Source organism: Astatotilapia calliptera, chromosome 6 (assembly GCF_964374335.1).
Source record: "Astatotilapia calliptera chromosome 6, fAstCal68.1, whole genome shotgun sequence".
Classification (NCBI taxonomy): Eukaryota; Metazoa; Chordata; class Actinopteri; order Cichliformes; family Cichlidae; genus Astatotilapia; species Astatotilapia calliptera.
The window spans coordinates 38,106,359-38,123,089 of record NC_137427.1 but is presented as its reverse complement, the minus strand read 5'-3'; the positions used below and the strand labels follow the sequence as shown (position 1 = coordinate 38,123,089).

The following is a 16,731-nucleotide window of genomic DNA, read 5'->3' as shown; positions in this document are numbered from 1 at the left end:
AAAGGATTCAACTGTATGAAGTTCTTTGAGTGCTCAGATAGAATAGAAAAGCACTAATAGAACAAGACCAGTTACCATTTGCCTGCTTCATTCATGTGTTTTTGTTCCTGTTGGAACACTCGGCTGTGGTGTTTCAAAGTTCATAAACACCAAATAAATACCAACTGATAAAACATAATCTGTCAAGTGTAACAGTTGTAGGATTTTTTTCATGCTATGAGGGTGGGTTTATTTAAGCAAAATTCTATATTTTGCTTCCAACGAGTCAGACTTTCTTGCAGTTTTAAATTTGCGTTGAGCAGAAGTTCACTAGACCTTGTGGAGATCTTTCAAAATGTTCTTCTTTGGACATTGGCTGATTATGCACCTGATCATTTTTAGAGAACTTTGCGTTATCTTATGGAACAAATTTGAAATATATTTATATTGAAATATATATGAAGGATGTCCCGACAGGGAAAATTGACTCTTCAGCCACTTCTGTTCAGCTCCGATAAAATCCATGCAGGGAGGGGTGGGACGTTGTTTTTTGATGGGTACACCATGTGGCCAATCACGAATCAAAGAAAGCAAGCGGTACAGGCCAAGTACACCGAGCGATAGAGAAACAAGGAGCCGGATTTAAGTCCAAGCATGTCGGGTGAAAGGGAAGAAATGAGCGAAAACAGAAAAGGAGCACCAACTGGCTCCATTTTAGTGATATTAGAAACTAAAGATGAGTGTAAATTTGTAAAATGAAAATATGCTTCAGAGCGGGGTCAACAAGAAGAAACTTGCACAGATGTTTAAGAACCATTCACCAGTCTGTGCAGCCTGAGGAGAGTTTACCCTCTCTCCTCCAGCTGCCATCCACTGGCCCTGGAAAAGTGTCCTGTTCAACTCTGCAGCATCCACCTTCTTTCAAAAAACTTCTGAAAAATCAAACCAAGACATGTACATTTATTCCAAAACAAATGACCCCAGACAAACGTGTTGACGAGGAGCTGGCTGACATGACGTTTAGTTATTTACTTGTTAAGGACAAAAGATTTCAAAGTTTTGTCCAGGGCTTAAGCTCCATGTATTCTTCGAAGCAGCAGTAAGTGCATAAAAATACATCACAATGAATAAAGCAAGCAAGCAATTCACAGTTGCTAAATTAGGCTAAAACTGAAGATACAGAGTGATACTCAATGAAGAGCCAGGACACCATCGTCCCATTCCACCATCGAGGGGGGTCACACAAAATACCAAGAGATAACTGCTTTCACAATAATGGCCTCTAATGATCTCAGCACCTGAATGTACAATGTCTGATCAGGGACAGTTTATAAATATATTAAATATATGTCTTTATATATTCTTTAACGTTAATAGTTTATCACAAACTGATTTTTAATTTCACATGATTGTTGGGTTTTTCTCTGTATCTATGAAGCGCCTTGAGGTGACTTTTGTTGTGATTTGGCGCTATATAAATAAAATTGAATTGAATTAATTGGAGATTTGAATGGAAGAAGAGTTTTGCATCTACGGGTTGTATGATTTACACTGTGTGATGAGCAGTGCTGGATGGGTAAAAATACCAACATCAAACGGCAGCTTTGATGCCTAGTGTTTAAAAGAGAACTGAGGGCGTGTGCAAAATAAGAATTGTATATCTATATTTGCCCACAAGACATGCGCAGATACAAACACGCATTTAGGGTTAAAAAAAAGAAGGAGCTAAAAAAAAGTTATTTTTAAGAAATTGAGATCCACAAAGAGCAGCTGGCCCAGAGCCATAGAAGACTTTATTTGGAGAAAGAAATCTTTGAAATCACTCATTTTTAAAATTCAATTAATTCATCGAGTACGACATCTAAGTTCTCAGAAAAAGTTAAAATCATGCCTTTAGTCTTTTTATACATAAAAGATGTAGTTTTACAATGACAAGTAACTTTTTTTTTTATAAAATGACTTTTTCTTCTTCTGACATATTTAGCTTCTGTTAAAGAAATAATGTAGAAAAAACAATTATCATCCCTCTCAATAAAACGAAAGTACAGAAAACAAAAAAGGCATAACACAGTACGATACAATGCGCTGACATGGCTTCAAAGCACACATAATACAGTACTGTACAAGGGTCCGCCTCAGACAAAATGCACCAAAACCACTTTCACTGCTGAGGATTGATCAAACCTCAGAAACAGCTCAATACTGAATACTGCTTATTTACCAAACCCAGACCACAGCGTGGTGTTGGCATCTATCAAATGAGGTAAAGATTTCCAAAAAAGCACCAATGTTTTGGCGTTAACATTTATACACACTAATTAATATATATATATATATATATATATATATATATATATATATATATATATATATATATATATATATATATATATATATATATATATATATATATATATATATATATATAAATGTATATAGCTTATAACCAACAGGCAGTTGGAGGAGTTTCAGTCCAGCATCTCTTCTTCTATCCACAACACTGGAGAAACTATGTACTGAGTCTGCAAATTCACTTGCAATGTTCAGAAGCCAATGAACACATGCTGCCAGGACTGTTCTGTGTAAATAAGCAGTCGTTTTACACATTTATGTGGGACATTTCATGTCAATATTTATAGTGAAGCCTAGGCAGAAAGGATCCAAATCTGTATCTTTCCTGGATTCACTTTTTTAAAAGACGTCTACATTAAAGAGATTTTTTTAAATGTCAAATTATCTAATCACTTGCAAAGTTCTCAAGCTCAAAATGTCTCACTTTTGAGAGGTTCACTTATAAAATCATGTCAATTAGAAGGCTCTTACAAAGCTTAAGTAAACTACTGAATATCATATAATGCTTCAGCTAACAAACATTGAGGAAAATGAGCAAAAAGCAGGAACACATAAGGTCTTTTTATGTACCTTTAAGGTACTGAAAAAGAAAACAAAAACAATCTCGGGCCAAATATTTTAGGGGACAGCAACATTAGGTCTAAGTAACATGATGTGCAAACTTAACTGTGCATAGAGATCAAATCCTAATAAATATTAATGTGATAATTAATATTATCACTAGTTCGACTTGGTCAAAACTTGAAGGGGTGATTGTACAGTTTTATGATTAATTTAGTCTTACTAAAACATCAAAAGTTGTTTGTTTTTTTTTGTTTTTTTTATAGTGCTGTAAGAAAAGCTTTTATTTTTTTAAGCAACAAACACTTCCCATTTATTATCAACCAGAGCCCCAAAAGACAAACAAAACCAAACACTTAATAAAAATCCTGATAATGGTCACTGATTTGTCATTGATATTCATCCAAGTTTAACTTCCTCTGAATGGCTCTTTCGCTTTTAGGTTGTTTTTTTTCTGCCTTATTTTTGCATCAAAGAATCACATGAGCGACAAATAACAAACTGAGCGTTATAGTGATGTACAGGAATTTTACACATAAGTACTTTAGCAAGCTTTTAAAAAGTATATGGATCTATCTTAGCTTTAGTTTTCACTGTTTCTTCGTTTGATGTAGCTTAAAAGATGTGAAGCATAATGCCTGTCTTTGGACCACCGAGGTAATTGTAGGTGTGTGTGTGTGTGTGCGTGTCTGTGTGTAAAACATGCTGAAATGTTTAGCAAACATTTCAAATGAGTAACTAGTGTCCCTCTGAGCCATCGGGGGCTCGTTCTGGTTCGAGGTATATGATCCTGGTGCCGACCGGTGGCGCCTGTGGAAAATGTTACAAAGCGGTCTGATGGATGATGGTGAATTTCATTCACACTGCTGTGCATCATACAACCCGCCTCTTCCTCCCTCCCCCATTCCCTGCTGTATTCTCACTCTTCTCGGACTATTTTCCTTCTTCCTCGATTCATTCATCAGCACGCTTCTTTGTCATCAAAGGTTGCTCCTGAATAGTGCCGGGCTCCATTCACATTCAATTCAATTAACTCAGTAAGTGTATTCTTTTTTTTCAAGTTTAAATACGCAAAACTCAAAACCGGGTGAAAAAAAGAGGCGCTGAGGGTGTTTTGAAAGTAAAAGGCAAGCAAAATGTTTTGCTAAAGAGAATGCGCCCATGTGTTACTCCTGAGAACTGATGTGAGAACCATAAACTTCAGCTGCTGAACAACACGTAATCAACACTTAATTCTTTATATTTAAATCAACATCAGTGCTCTTAAATTGTTTAAATTATTATTTTTTCTATTATTGTCCAACTTGATCTAAAGTAATGCACTAAACCAAACCATAAATGTAGAAGTTACAGGTAAAAAATTATTCTATATAAAACTATATAGAAAGTCAGTGTTGGCTTTGATGAAAAAAAACAAAACAAAAACTTTACCACCACAAAAGGTAGTTAAACAGTAGAGAAAGAAGTGATAATTCTCTGAATATTGCTTGCAAATAACTTTAACTGTTCCTTGCAAGAACTGTTATACATGCTAGCATAGCTAAATGTGGCTAATGCTATCATTAGCTTTTAATATTAAACAATAGCTAATAGCTAAAAATAGCTAATGGAATTGTGAAAACTTTTAAATGATCATTTAAAACAAATAAGAAAAAAAGACGAAACTGAGACTGTATTTATCTGTTAGCTTCTATGCTAAAGTGCTAGCTAAACCTCTACTAGCCGTCTGCATTGGGTTAGCTTCTCCTACTCTGTGCTCACATGTAGCACATTCACTGTTTTCTAACAATTTACTACTCAAATTTTCCCTTTTCTGTAATATTGACTTTATAGTGACACATTTAAATACTAAATTAAAAAAAAACCCTCAAGCACTTTTCCAATCTGCTGCTTCAAAGATTCTACGTATAGAATCATCCTCATTGGACAACCACATTGGGTTATGGTTACATGCTTATGTTTTGGTAATTTGCATGAACTGACACAAACTTCATTTAAATGAATTGAAAGTGAATGAAACCTGGTAAACTCACCGACCGACCTATCCTTCCCTGTTTCCCTAACTTGCATCTCCTTAAAACTCCAAATGTTAGTCCACTCCCACCCTCACCTCCACTTAGAAAAAAAAAAAGAAACGCTACAACTTTCCTTAGCCTCACCCACTCCCAAACCCTGTTCAGTTTTCCTAACCTCTTTGGTGACTCTCTGGTCTTTTCAAAACAGGGCTCCTACACAAGTCTCAGTTATTACACAAAAGAAGAAACATGGCTATTCAACAAGGCATGATTATCGTGACATTGCTCTATAAGCTTATGGTTAGTCCTCACAGGAACTGATGTGACAACACGAATTACAGCTACGACTAGGTCAAACAGGTTTCTAGAAAATGACTTTTTTTCCAGCCAGATTTTCCCATAATATCTGTGCTATTCAAAAATACCCGTAAGAGTACTTTTTTTTTTTTTTTTCTTAAAAGGCGTTCCAGTCCTGTGTAGGAGCCCTGACTGAAAATGGTATTAAGCTAAAATGGCGCTCTTTCCATCAGAACAAAAGATCAACAAGGCTGTTAGGAGCAAATTGTTGATTCAAGGAATGGGATCATAACCCCCCCCCCTTCCTTCCCCCCTCTCTCTAGGTGGAGGAAGCTCCGTGGCTCTGCATGTTGGCCATACTGCCAACCATGCCAGCCGCGCCAGCCATACCTGAGTGCCCTCCCATAGCTGGAGGGCTGTGCTTGGTAGGTGAGGTCATGTCGGCTCCACGCCCCTGGCCTTGACCTGGGGTCTGCGGGGCGTGGTGGGCGTGCTGCAGGGCATGGCGCTCCAGCAAGGTACGGTGAGTAAAGGCCCGGTGGCACACGTTGCACTGGAAGGTGCGCTCGGCACGGTGGGTGCGCATGTGCACATTTAGCGAGCTTTTCTGGGTGAAACGCTTGCCGCACATGGTGCACTGGAAGGCCCTGACACCAGTGTGCACCACCATGTGTTTGAGGAGGTAGTCCCGCAGGGAGAAGGAGCGCCAGCAGATGGAGCACTGATGAGGTTTCTGACCTGTGGAGCCAGGCATGTGCAGAAGCACGCTTATAAAACCATCCCCAAGAACAGTCTTGCCAATACAAGTGAATCATTTTCTGTTTGCCTTTTGTTCATATAAAAATACTTATTTTACAGTTCTTTTAATACGATACAAAGAATTCTGGGATAGAAACATGTCTATTCATTCGAGAGATTATCCTGAAATACAAGTCTCTACCTTTATGCTGACCTCAATGGCAGGTGATAATGAGGTGAATGCTGGAATACTGCATACGTAACTATGCAATTAATCTTTGTCCTCTTCACACTTGTGTAACATACATGCAGCTGATCAATTACTGTGACATGAACGTACCGGAGTGGATGAACATGTGCTTGCTGTAGTTCTTCCTGGAACGTAAAGATTTGCCACAGTGCGTGCAGTCGAACGAGGTCTCAGATCCCTGGGAGGAAGGTGAGGGCCCTGCGGAGCAGGAAGAGGTGGAGGGTGGCGGAGCTGGGGTCATCGGTGCTGGGGGTGGAGCCTGCTGACTGGGCTCTGTCCCCGCCATGGTGTCAATCCCACCCATGGGCCCGCCCACATAGAACGGAGCTGGCTGCGACTGGCTCACTGGGTACTGGAACAGAAGCTGTGAAGGAACATGATACAGACAATTTGCTCTGGATGAACATTTCCGAACACAATCGATAATATTTAGAACTAATTAACTACATATACCCCTAATAAAAACAATAGCTGGTGCATTTCAGTAATGACCACCATCCTACCAAGTGTGGCAGGACAAAAGCAGATCTAAACAAAATAACAGCAGGTTTTACACACGTGCTTCTCTCTGGACACCGTGCACGAGAGAGGAATAGTCAGCTGAAACAGAATCAGTGTTGATTTGCCCAGCAGAACTCAGGTAAAGCACAGGATCTGACTACTATCTAACCCACAAAAAGGTTAGATAGTGTGAATGCGCATTTTTTTCTTATTTGTTTATTTCTCCTTTTTAAAACCTCTGTAAGTCACGTTTGCACGACTCATTTGAAACTACTCCTCCCCAGATATTGCACCTTGGAAGCTCCACTCCTATACACATATGCAATAAATCCATCTTCAAAAATATCCGTGTCCACGCCTTCCAGCCACAAAACACACCATGCCTCTTTGGAAAACACACAGTCATTTTTTAAATGCCTAAAGAGAGCGTTGTGCTAACACAGACCATCAGTAAATATGGTACAAATCGTTTGACAGGTGTGCGTTTCCATTTGCCAATTTAAGGAGCTGACATGTGACTGAACCCATCATCATCAGAATTTTGAGAAGGCCTGATTTGAGCATATATATGTAGAAATGGTATGTTACAGTCTGGTATGTTATGCTGTTTCATTTTCTTTTTTACTTTTTTTGTTGCATTCTTGAAAAAAAATAATAAAAAAATCATTGTCTATGCAGGCCATTTCTGCATTTTCATTTTCAAAGTCAGCACACCCGTCAATCAAAGTGTGTAGGCTGAAGCTTGAAAAAGATATACAGCCCATCACACTAAATTGAAGCTTTTATTTGTGTTTCTGTTGTTCTGTGTTGGTTGAGTATGTGTGTGTGTTTTTTCTTAGTGCTGCATTGCGTTAAAATGTACTCTCCGTCAATCATCTCACTTCCTGCCTCAATGCAAACATCATTTAATAAGATTAGTGCTTCACATTTAAGGCGCTTCAATTTTCACAATTCAATTATTTTGTAACTTTTGCAATTGCAATCATGTATTTATATACGAAATGTGGAGGAGCAATTATTATTTTCATTAACAATTAAGTTGCTCATTATTTCCTCATTTAACTGCATAATTGTTTACTCAGAAAACGGTGAACAGATTCATTCTAGGTTTGCATTCATTTTGTTTTTAGTTCTAACATACATACAAAAGGTGTTTCATTAGAATCAAGAATAAAAACATTTATACATTTTTTCTGAATACATGCACATTCCAGTGAAAATGAAAGGTGCACTCAGGGCTTAATTCGTGATGTTAGTAAGGTAAGGCTTAACAACTTGCACATATAAAACATGTTCCCCACTAGAGAGTATAACACAGTTTTTAAAAATGCTGTAAATAAAACAATTAGTGCATGTCCAGCCAATTTTAAGCTGAAACTCTGACCACAACCTGCTCTTGACCAGGTTATGAGTTCAGCATAAGTTGCCATAAAAAAAGCCACTTTGGTGATACAGAAAGCTCTGACTTTGAGCTCGACAGAGCTCACTAATCCATTAATCTTACTTCCCAGTACACCCCTCGTGAATTTGACTGAAGCACTGACCTGGTTGTTGATGGCCTGGGTGGTTGGAGGTGGAGTCAGTGGTTTATTGACCCTTCCTCTGGGGTTAAAAGCCATGGCTTGAGGGGGCTCACTCTGGGGCCAAAAACTCTCTGAAAACACGCCCTGCTCATCATAGAAATCCTGAAACACAAAAACAAACATAGATTTAAAAAAACAAAACAAAACTAAAACAAACAAAAGAACAAGCTAAAAAAAAGACTATTTAACATGAGAAATTTTGCTTGTTTTGCCATCAGTTCAAGGGTCGGATGGTTCACATCTCTGCAGCTCTGCAGACAGCACATATCATCAAAGGAATGTAAAAGCAAACCTAAAATTAGACTTTTGGTCATCTATACGGGCATATAGCTCAACTAAAAGACATTCCTTTATGCCATTGGTTTGAAGGAAACAAGATTATCTTTTTCATGTAACACACATTATGCAACTAAAAAAGACTTTCTGTGTAGGCAAACTACATCCCTCATTACCTAAATATACAGCCAGTTTTCTTTATATTGTTTATAAGTCTACCATGTTACAGCTGCAGGCGAGCAGATGCTGACACGATATCGTACATTACAGTCCAACCAGTCATAGAATGACTGTCAGCAGCAGTTTCACTGAAAGTAGTTAGACCTGGCTGGGAAGATGATCCACCTCAATGTAAAGAAGCACGAAATGCCAACATGAGTCATACCAGTAGTAACTTTCTGTTTGTCTGAGAGGCTGATCGAGGTTCACATGCTACTTAGGTGGTCTGGTATCTTCTTATCTGTGTTGATACATGTTGTGTGATGATGCAATAGTGTCATGCATTACAGTTTCCAGTAACTAGTGCCAAATGTTTAAACCAGTAATGTCAATGCTGGGATTTCAATAATTTGCACTTGCAGCCCATAATTTCATTGTACATGTGAGTACTATTCTAGTCTGTTTGTCCCGGCCATGATTTTCTTAAAGTGGAAAATACCCAAACTGTTGTTACTAAATCTGAGTAATAATAATAGAAATAACATAGTGGAATATATGTTTTGATTTTACGAGAGTCAGACATGTGTATGGATTTGGGGTAGACTGAACAGAAGAGCATCCAGAGCTGTTAACAACCTGGGTGCATCCTGTAACGGTACCATAGCACACACAGTGAGGGTAACACGGTAGACAGAGAAGTCAAACATTAACACTACTTCTAGTAAAAGGAAGTGAAGAACTGCACTAGCACTAGTACTGCTAACCTACTTAAAACAGACAGTCTTACACATACTGGAAGTTCTTCAAGAAACTCCACTGCACAGGCTTTATTTACGTCCTTGCAGAGAACAGGCCCATCTGCAGATTTTTATCACTGAATTTGAGATATCGGACCAAGATGACCTTTGAATATATTGGATATATAGTTGATTTTTCTTAAAAATGTGGGATCAGACATCATTTACAACTGATGACTAGCAATAACACCTCCAGGTGGCGTGTGGCCGACTGAAGCATTTTTGCACGCATTCTAGGGCTGTGGCCAAATATTCTACTATTCAGATATTTGTTCATTGGGTATGCATGTATATCTCAGCTTGCTAACCACATCTATCACACTCACTGCAGTTATCGTCATGCTTTGGTTCCCGCTATTGTTGCAGAAATTTAAGCACTTTCCATACTCATATTTTTATCCTCCTGCTTTGCAACAACATCTTGCTCGAATGGAACAGGAACAGCTCTCTCGCTCTGCTCTGTTCACTGGGTGAGCAAGCAGGGAGCGTTCAGAGTGGCAGGGAGCAGCGGTGCACTGTGCAAGAGGAAAAAAGTAGGAGAGCTTCTCCAGATTCAAACTTTCTCTCTGAACGCTCATCTTACATGTAAACATGGCTACAATCACAGCAGAGCAATTGCCTTTTAACAGTCATAGACATGAGGAGGACAAATAAGAAAAATAATGTCTGCAGGGATGAAAGCAAGAGCCCGTTTCACACATTGCTCAAAGACAAGATTATATTATTCAAGCAATGTTGGGTTAAGTGACGATCACATGCTGTGACTTTGACTAAACTGAGTAGATGATTTTATCTCCAAACGTGACAATCTGCAGCAAAACTGACAAGCAGGGCTGAATCTTTCTGACTGTGTGGCAGATGTTCCTTGTGTAGACTGCAGGGTACAGCAGGCTGCGGCATAAATCTGCTCCACCACGTTTTCCCGTCTACTTATTTCAGGACTTCTGGCACAAATGCTGAGTTTGAATGTACTACAATAAGGCCTTTCTAAGCCAAAACGGAAGATAATGTACCTAAATATTTCTCTAAAAAAATCAAAGACCATCACTTCACAACTGCAATATGTGTAATACTCTGAATGCCATGCTTCTCCTTGCATAGTAGATAAATTATTGAAACATTCAGCGCAGGTGAGCTGGGTTGTTTTTTTTTTCTTCATTTTAGTTTTTTTTATTCACTTCTGAGTTAACATACCTGTCCAAAGCTTGCCATGGATTCCTGGGAGCCCTCCTGCTCTTGATCTCGTCTCCCATCCTCCAAGGCATAGACAGTCCCATCTGCATCCTGTACACTTTCATCCTTCACCACTACTCCCTCTCCTCCCAGCACCTAGGGAGAAAAAAAGACAGGTCCATTTCAATTTCAAGTAGTAAAGAAATACCTTTAGATCAGTATTGGAGCTAAAAAGCAACAAAAAGTCTATAAGAGCAACCAATGCCCCAGCTACAGCCCCTTCAAGCAGGTTCTGATAAGTTGAATAACCTACAGTCAATATGCAGAAGTCCATAGATTATCAACAAGGCAATTACTGCTGAAGTTTAGGCGAGAGATCCAACTGTGAAAAGTGCAGAAACATCTCAGCGATATACGCCAATGCAGTGTGAGAAGAGGGAAAAGCATAAAAAGAAAGAAAACGAAAACGTTGCAGCTCTGCATGCCTGAAAACTGTAACCATAGCAACCATTCCCCTTATCCCCCTACCTGGAGTCTTAGCGGCTGCCTCTGCTTGCGGCTGTGGCTCGCCCCCCTGTCTCTATCTCCATCTCTTCCCCTGTCTCTCCCATCCAAGTCCTCCTCTTCGCTGTATCGGTCTATCCCCACAAGGTCATCAGAGAGGTCAGTTGTGTTGCCGCGGAGGCTGTCCCTGCCAATGCTGTCCACACTGGCCACACCGGAGCTGCAGCCCGCTGAGAGGTTCCCTGTGCTACTTGTGCTGGCTCCATTGGCTGTCTGTGCCAACAGGTCTCGGAGCTTGTACCTTACGTCCTGAGTACAGCTTGAGCTCTGCTTCATGAGGACTGCACCTCCCCCGGTGCCCATCGCGTCACCACCACACATGGCACCGGGGCCCATGTCTCCAAGTGCCATCAGGCTTACAGTGTTAGCTTGATCCATTGGGCCTGGGCCGCTATCACTGACGCTAACGTTGGCACCCCCTAACCCACCGGCCATGTTACCACCTCCACATTCAGCCATGAAATTAGAGAAGTTGGCGTAACCCCCACCCCCACTAACAGAACAGCTTCCACTGCTGCCACTCTCTCTCCCTTTCCCCCCGCCACGCTCCTCTTGTTTAGGGAGGACCCCTCCAAGCATTCCTCCTCCAGCAGCAGCAGCTGCGGCGGCCGCTGCTGCTGCACTTGCTGCCCCTGCCGCTGCCTTCCTCTGAGAGATGATCTGAGTGCACTCATCAATGACCGTCTTAATTTGCAGGATGCTGGCAGCAGTGAGGATGCACAGGGCCTGTGACTGCAGCACTACCAGCGAGCCACTGTACATGAAGTCTACAAGCTGCTTCACGGTTTCAGCGGGCACCAGCGGCGGAACAGAGATTTCAGAATGACCGAGCAGCAACTTGTCCTGGAAGAAGGGGCTACCGGCTGCCAGAACGCAGGCGTGAGCACGCAGGGAGGCATCATGTATTCGCACGGTCACATCGCAGAAGAGGCCCTCACGCCGTTGTGTGCGAAGGGCTTCCAGCACTGATTGGCTGGAGTTGTGGAGGTGGATGTAGTGCACGGTCTCTGTGCCGGACACCATGGCAGGAGGAGGCGAGTCACTGGGAACCGGATGGGAGTGGGGGTGGGGGAGGGGGGGTAGGTGTCTGGGGTTTTGCGTCAGCTTGAGGGATAAGGAGGACAGGGAGGGAAATGGATACAGTGCATGGGCCACGGTGGGGCCGTGTCCTCTCAAACAGTCATGAGTCTGATGAATGTTTACAAACTGCTTCTCTGATATGCCTAAAGGTATGAGGAGCTGCCTTCGATGTCCTGAGTGTGGGCAATGTCAAGTGGCTGTTTCCACCAGAACGTTAACCTCTGTTAAAACCTGCTGAAATAAACCATAACAAAAACAATTATACACTAAGCACTTATAAAGTTTTCAGTAGTGCAAAAACACTACTGTGTTTATATATACATATATACATAATATATGTATGTCAAAAATGTTAATTTATTCAATTGCAACTCAAATATAAAAAATACAGAACTTGTCTTTACATTAGATTAATCAAAATTAACATTCTTTGTTTGGGGGTTGAACAAAGAGGAACCTGAATTGTTTTCCTAAAAGTCGTTGAATGGAATGCCCCTTTTTCTTATTTTCTAAAACCTTTGCAGATAGTAATAAGAATTTCATGATTTAAAATAAATCATTCACAAATTATACTATTAATCCTCAACTCTACCCCTTAATTATATTGTTCTCAGTGACTCGTTTCGTGTTGGAACTAGTTAATCCAGCCGTAACGAAAGGTGGCTGAGTAACAATTGAGCAGCTAATAATCCATCATCAAATTAGTCGCGTGCATCATCTGGCACACCTGTTTTGGTCAACCGACAGCACGTGCCGTGCGCGAGTCCAATGGTTCCCCGGGTCAGTATATGTGGTTATCTTGCACAGTAGGTGGCCGGTAATGCAACATCAGAGTTAATTACACCGTTGATTGAGCTAAACAGGCGCAGGAATAGCGAGGCAAAATGGGTGGATAATTAATAGCACTTGTTACCTAAATGTGTAACTAATAGCTCGATTAAATTGATGACTGACCAGCTAACGTTCCCTCCAGCTACAAGCGAGCAGGTTAAGAGCGGCGAGCTAACGTTAACTACCGTTAGCTGTTGATATTAGCCGCTCGAGTCTCACACGGAAATCTGCACTATTTTATACATGCAAAAAAAGCTTCGACGCCCAATAAAACACAAAAGTGGAGCACTGAATATAACAGCAACTGGCAACGTTTCTAGCATAACATATAAGCAGCAATCAAATCTCGCCCCCACGCGCAAATAGAATGCTAACCTGGCTAGTTTACTAGCTTGCGTTAGCTAGCGAAAAATTAGTAAAGTTAGCATGTCAGCAGCTAACGGGCTACCACCCTTTTCTGCACAAAGCTTCTTAAGGCTATACCTACGTGTTTTACTGTGACACTGTCATTGCATGCTATTTAATCACGACTACTTACAATGAAAAATACAGTGACAGTTCGGTTCTTGGTAGTTTCAGGCAGATGGATGCAGCAGGAAGCCCTCAAATAACGTACCCAACCTGATGAGAGCTGGTAACAAACACACATGCACGCAGTTGCACACACACGCATATACACACATACAGAAAGGGATATGGAGTTTCTCTTGTATAACGCAAGCTACACGAGCGGCAACTGCTAATGTACATGCACCACTTCTATGGTATTAATTATAGGCTTGTGCATCTAAAAACGTAGGACAAATACCTGCAGACAAAGTCTAGATACAAGAGGATCTTCAACATACCTGTACACGCCTAAATAGCTTCGAGGAAATGCAAACACTCAATTGTTTAAACTCTTTAATTCTTCCCAAGCTTGTCATATGGCAAAAGAGGAAACTAATGCAAAATTTTAAATGAATTATATTCGGCAAGCACAACAATAGCAACAATATAATACAGACAAATATACAAATCACAGGAGCATAGATTTTCAAGTTAACTTTTATAGTAAGTTGTTTAAATATTGCGATTTCTTACGGTTTCTATGAGCATGTATCTGAGGGCATTTGTACAACAAGAATTCCACTTACCTGACTTAATCCCAGTAAGAAAGGCAACATGCTTGTTGAAGTTGGTGGGGCAAGATTCTTAGATCAGCCTTAATGCAGTGCTGCATGCTCAAGAATGTTCGTCATGCAGTAAATGCTTGCATGAAATGGGAGAAAAAAAGGTCAGTATCTGAACTTTTCTCTGGGTTTAAAAGCCATGTGGGTACCAGGTTCCAGTTGAAAAGTCCTAACCCTTCCCAATCACATTACATTGGCCTTGATGACAATGAGGTCAAGGAAAGGTGTAAAGGAGAGTTTATATAAAACAGAACAGCCAGTGGGACAATAGTTCAGCCCCCACCACCACCTAATCATGAGTGGCAAACTTGAATACAAAATGATGATATAATGTAATAAATATGTGCTATATATTAGACATATAATCCAAAAATTGTGGTGTGAAAAAAAACCATTCACAAATACTCATAGGTTGTGAGACACCTTAAAAATGCTATAGATGACAGATAAAAGGTCAGCGATAGATTGTCTCCATGTAGCGCATTGTTTTGAACTTGTCTGTACCCTTCCTGATTTTTGCCCATGATATCTATAAACCATCACAAGTTATCTGATGTAAAGGAACTCTTTGTGCCTTTTTAAAATAAACAAACCATGATTCTGAAAAGCAAACTATAGAATTTCATGAGAAAGTGGTGGTATTATTAAATATCTAGAATAGAATAGAATAGAATTCAACTTCATTGTCATTGCACATGTCACAGGTACAAGGCAACGAAATGCAGTTTGCATCCATCCAGAAGTGCTTTAGCCATGATATAGATATATTACAAATATATATTAGCAATAATATAGATATGTGAGTATATTACAGAAATGGGTCTATTATGGTATGTTATAATGTACACGGTATGAAGTATGTTATAAATATGCTATTACTATAAGTATGTACAGGCTGTAGTGAGTACAAGCTATGTACAGGCTATGAACAGGATATAAATATGAAAAACTATACAGAATATGAAATAAATAACTTTACAGAAATCTGAGATATACAGTTATACAGAAATGTGAACTATGCAGATAATAAACAGTTGTAGTTTTAAAATTTATCGTATTGTACAGAATGATTATTTACACAGAATTATACAGTAGTGCAGTTAAGATGTGGATAATTTCTACAGAGGCTATATAAAGTGCTAGTGGTTTTGAGTGGTGGTTCAGTCCATGTTATTATTGTGTGTTTGAGGGTACAGTTGTCCATTGTGTGTGTAGGTGGTTGTGGGTGTGTGTATGTCCAGTCCATGTGTTAACGTGGGTCAGATGTCAGGAGGCAGAGTTCAGGAGTCTGACAGCTGTGGGGAAGAAGCTGTTCCGGTACCTGGTGGTCTTAGTCCGGAGGCTCCTGTAGCGCCTCCCAGAGGGCATGAGGGTGAAGAGTCCATGTGATGGGTGACTGGGGTCTTTGATGATTTTCCCAGCCCTTTTCAGACACCGCTTCCTGTAGATGTCCTTTATGGCAGGAAGTGGTGCTCCGGCGATGCGCTGGGCAGTTTTCACAACCCTCTGCAACGCCTTCCGGTCCGAGGCAGAGCAGTTCCTGTACCAGACTGTTATACAGTTGGTCAGGATGCTCTCGATGGTGCAACAATAGAAGTTCACCAGGATGTCTGAGGACAGGTGGTTCTTCCTCAGAGTCCTCAAGAAGAAGAGGCGCTGGTGAGCCTTCTTGACCAGCTTGGAGCAGTTGGTTGTCCAGGTGAGATCCTCGGAGATGTGGACTCCCAGGAACTTGAAGCTGCTCACACGCTCCACAGCCGTCCCGTTAATGTAGATGGGTGGATGTGGGTCAGCATTTCTCCTGTAGTCCACGATGAGCTCCTTGGTCTTCTCGGTGTTAAGCAGCAGGTTGTTTGTGTCGCACCACTCAGCCAGACGATCCACCTACTCCCCGTAGGCGGCCTCATCGTTGTCACTGATGAGGCCAATCACCGTGGTGTCATCTGCAAACTTAATGATGGTGTTAGAACCACCGGCAGGTCTGCAGGCATGGGTGAAGAGGGAGTAGAGGAAAGGGCTCATCACACAGCCTTGTGGTACACCAGTGTTCATTGTGATTGTACATGAGCAGTGGTTATCCAGCCGGACATGTTGGGGGCGGTTGGTCAGGAAGTCCAATAACCATTTGCACATGAGGGAACTGATGCCCAGGTCTGTCAGTTTCCTGATGAGTTGTGAGGGGTGGATTGTATTGAATGCTGAACTGAAGTCTATAAACAGCATTCTGGCGTAGGTGTTGTTGTTGTCCAATTGTGAGAGGACAGAGTGCAGTGCGATGGAGACTGCATCCTCTGTGCTCCTGTTCTGGCGGTATGCGAATTGGTGGGGGTCCAGGGTGGGGGGGGGGGGGGGGAGACAGGATTTGAAGTGTCTAGTCAACTATCTAGTCAAGATAGTTGATAA

The 16,731-nt window shown here is 40.9% G+C and overlaps 1 protein-coding gene across 1 annotated transcript; it reads right to left on the bottom strand.

The window, feature by feature from the left end:
* Positions 1 to 5,397: 5,397 nt before the first annotated feature.
* On the bottom strand, positions 5,398 to 13,948 carry zbtb45 (zinc finger and BTB domain containing 45). Its single transcript, XM_026171932.2, has 6 exons — positions 13,695 to 13,948; positions 11,210 to 12,559; positions 10,703 to 10,837; positions 8,238 to 8,378; positions 6,283 to 6,556; positions 5,398 to 5,942 (listed from the first exon to the last, which is right to left on the bottom strand). Exons 2-6 carry the CDS (start codon positions 12,266 to 12,268, stop codon positions 5,524 to 5,526), a joined length of 2,028 nt encoding a protein of 675 aa, XP_026027717.1. The 5' UTR covers positions 12,269 to 12,559; positions 13,695 to 13,948; the 3' UTR covers positions 5,398 to 5,523.
* Between the last annotated feature and the right edge of the window lie 2,783 nt (positions 13,949 to 16,731).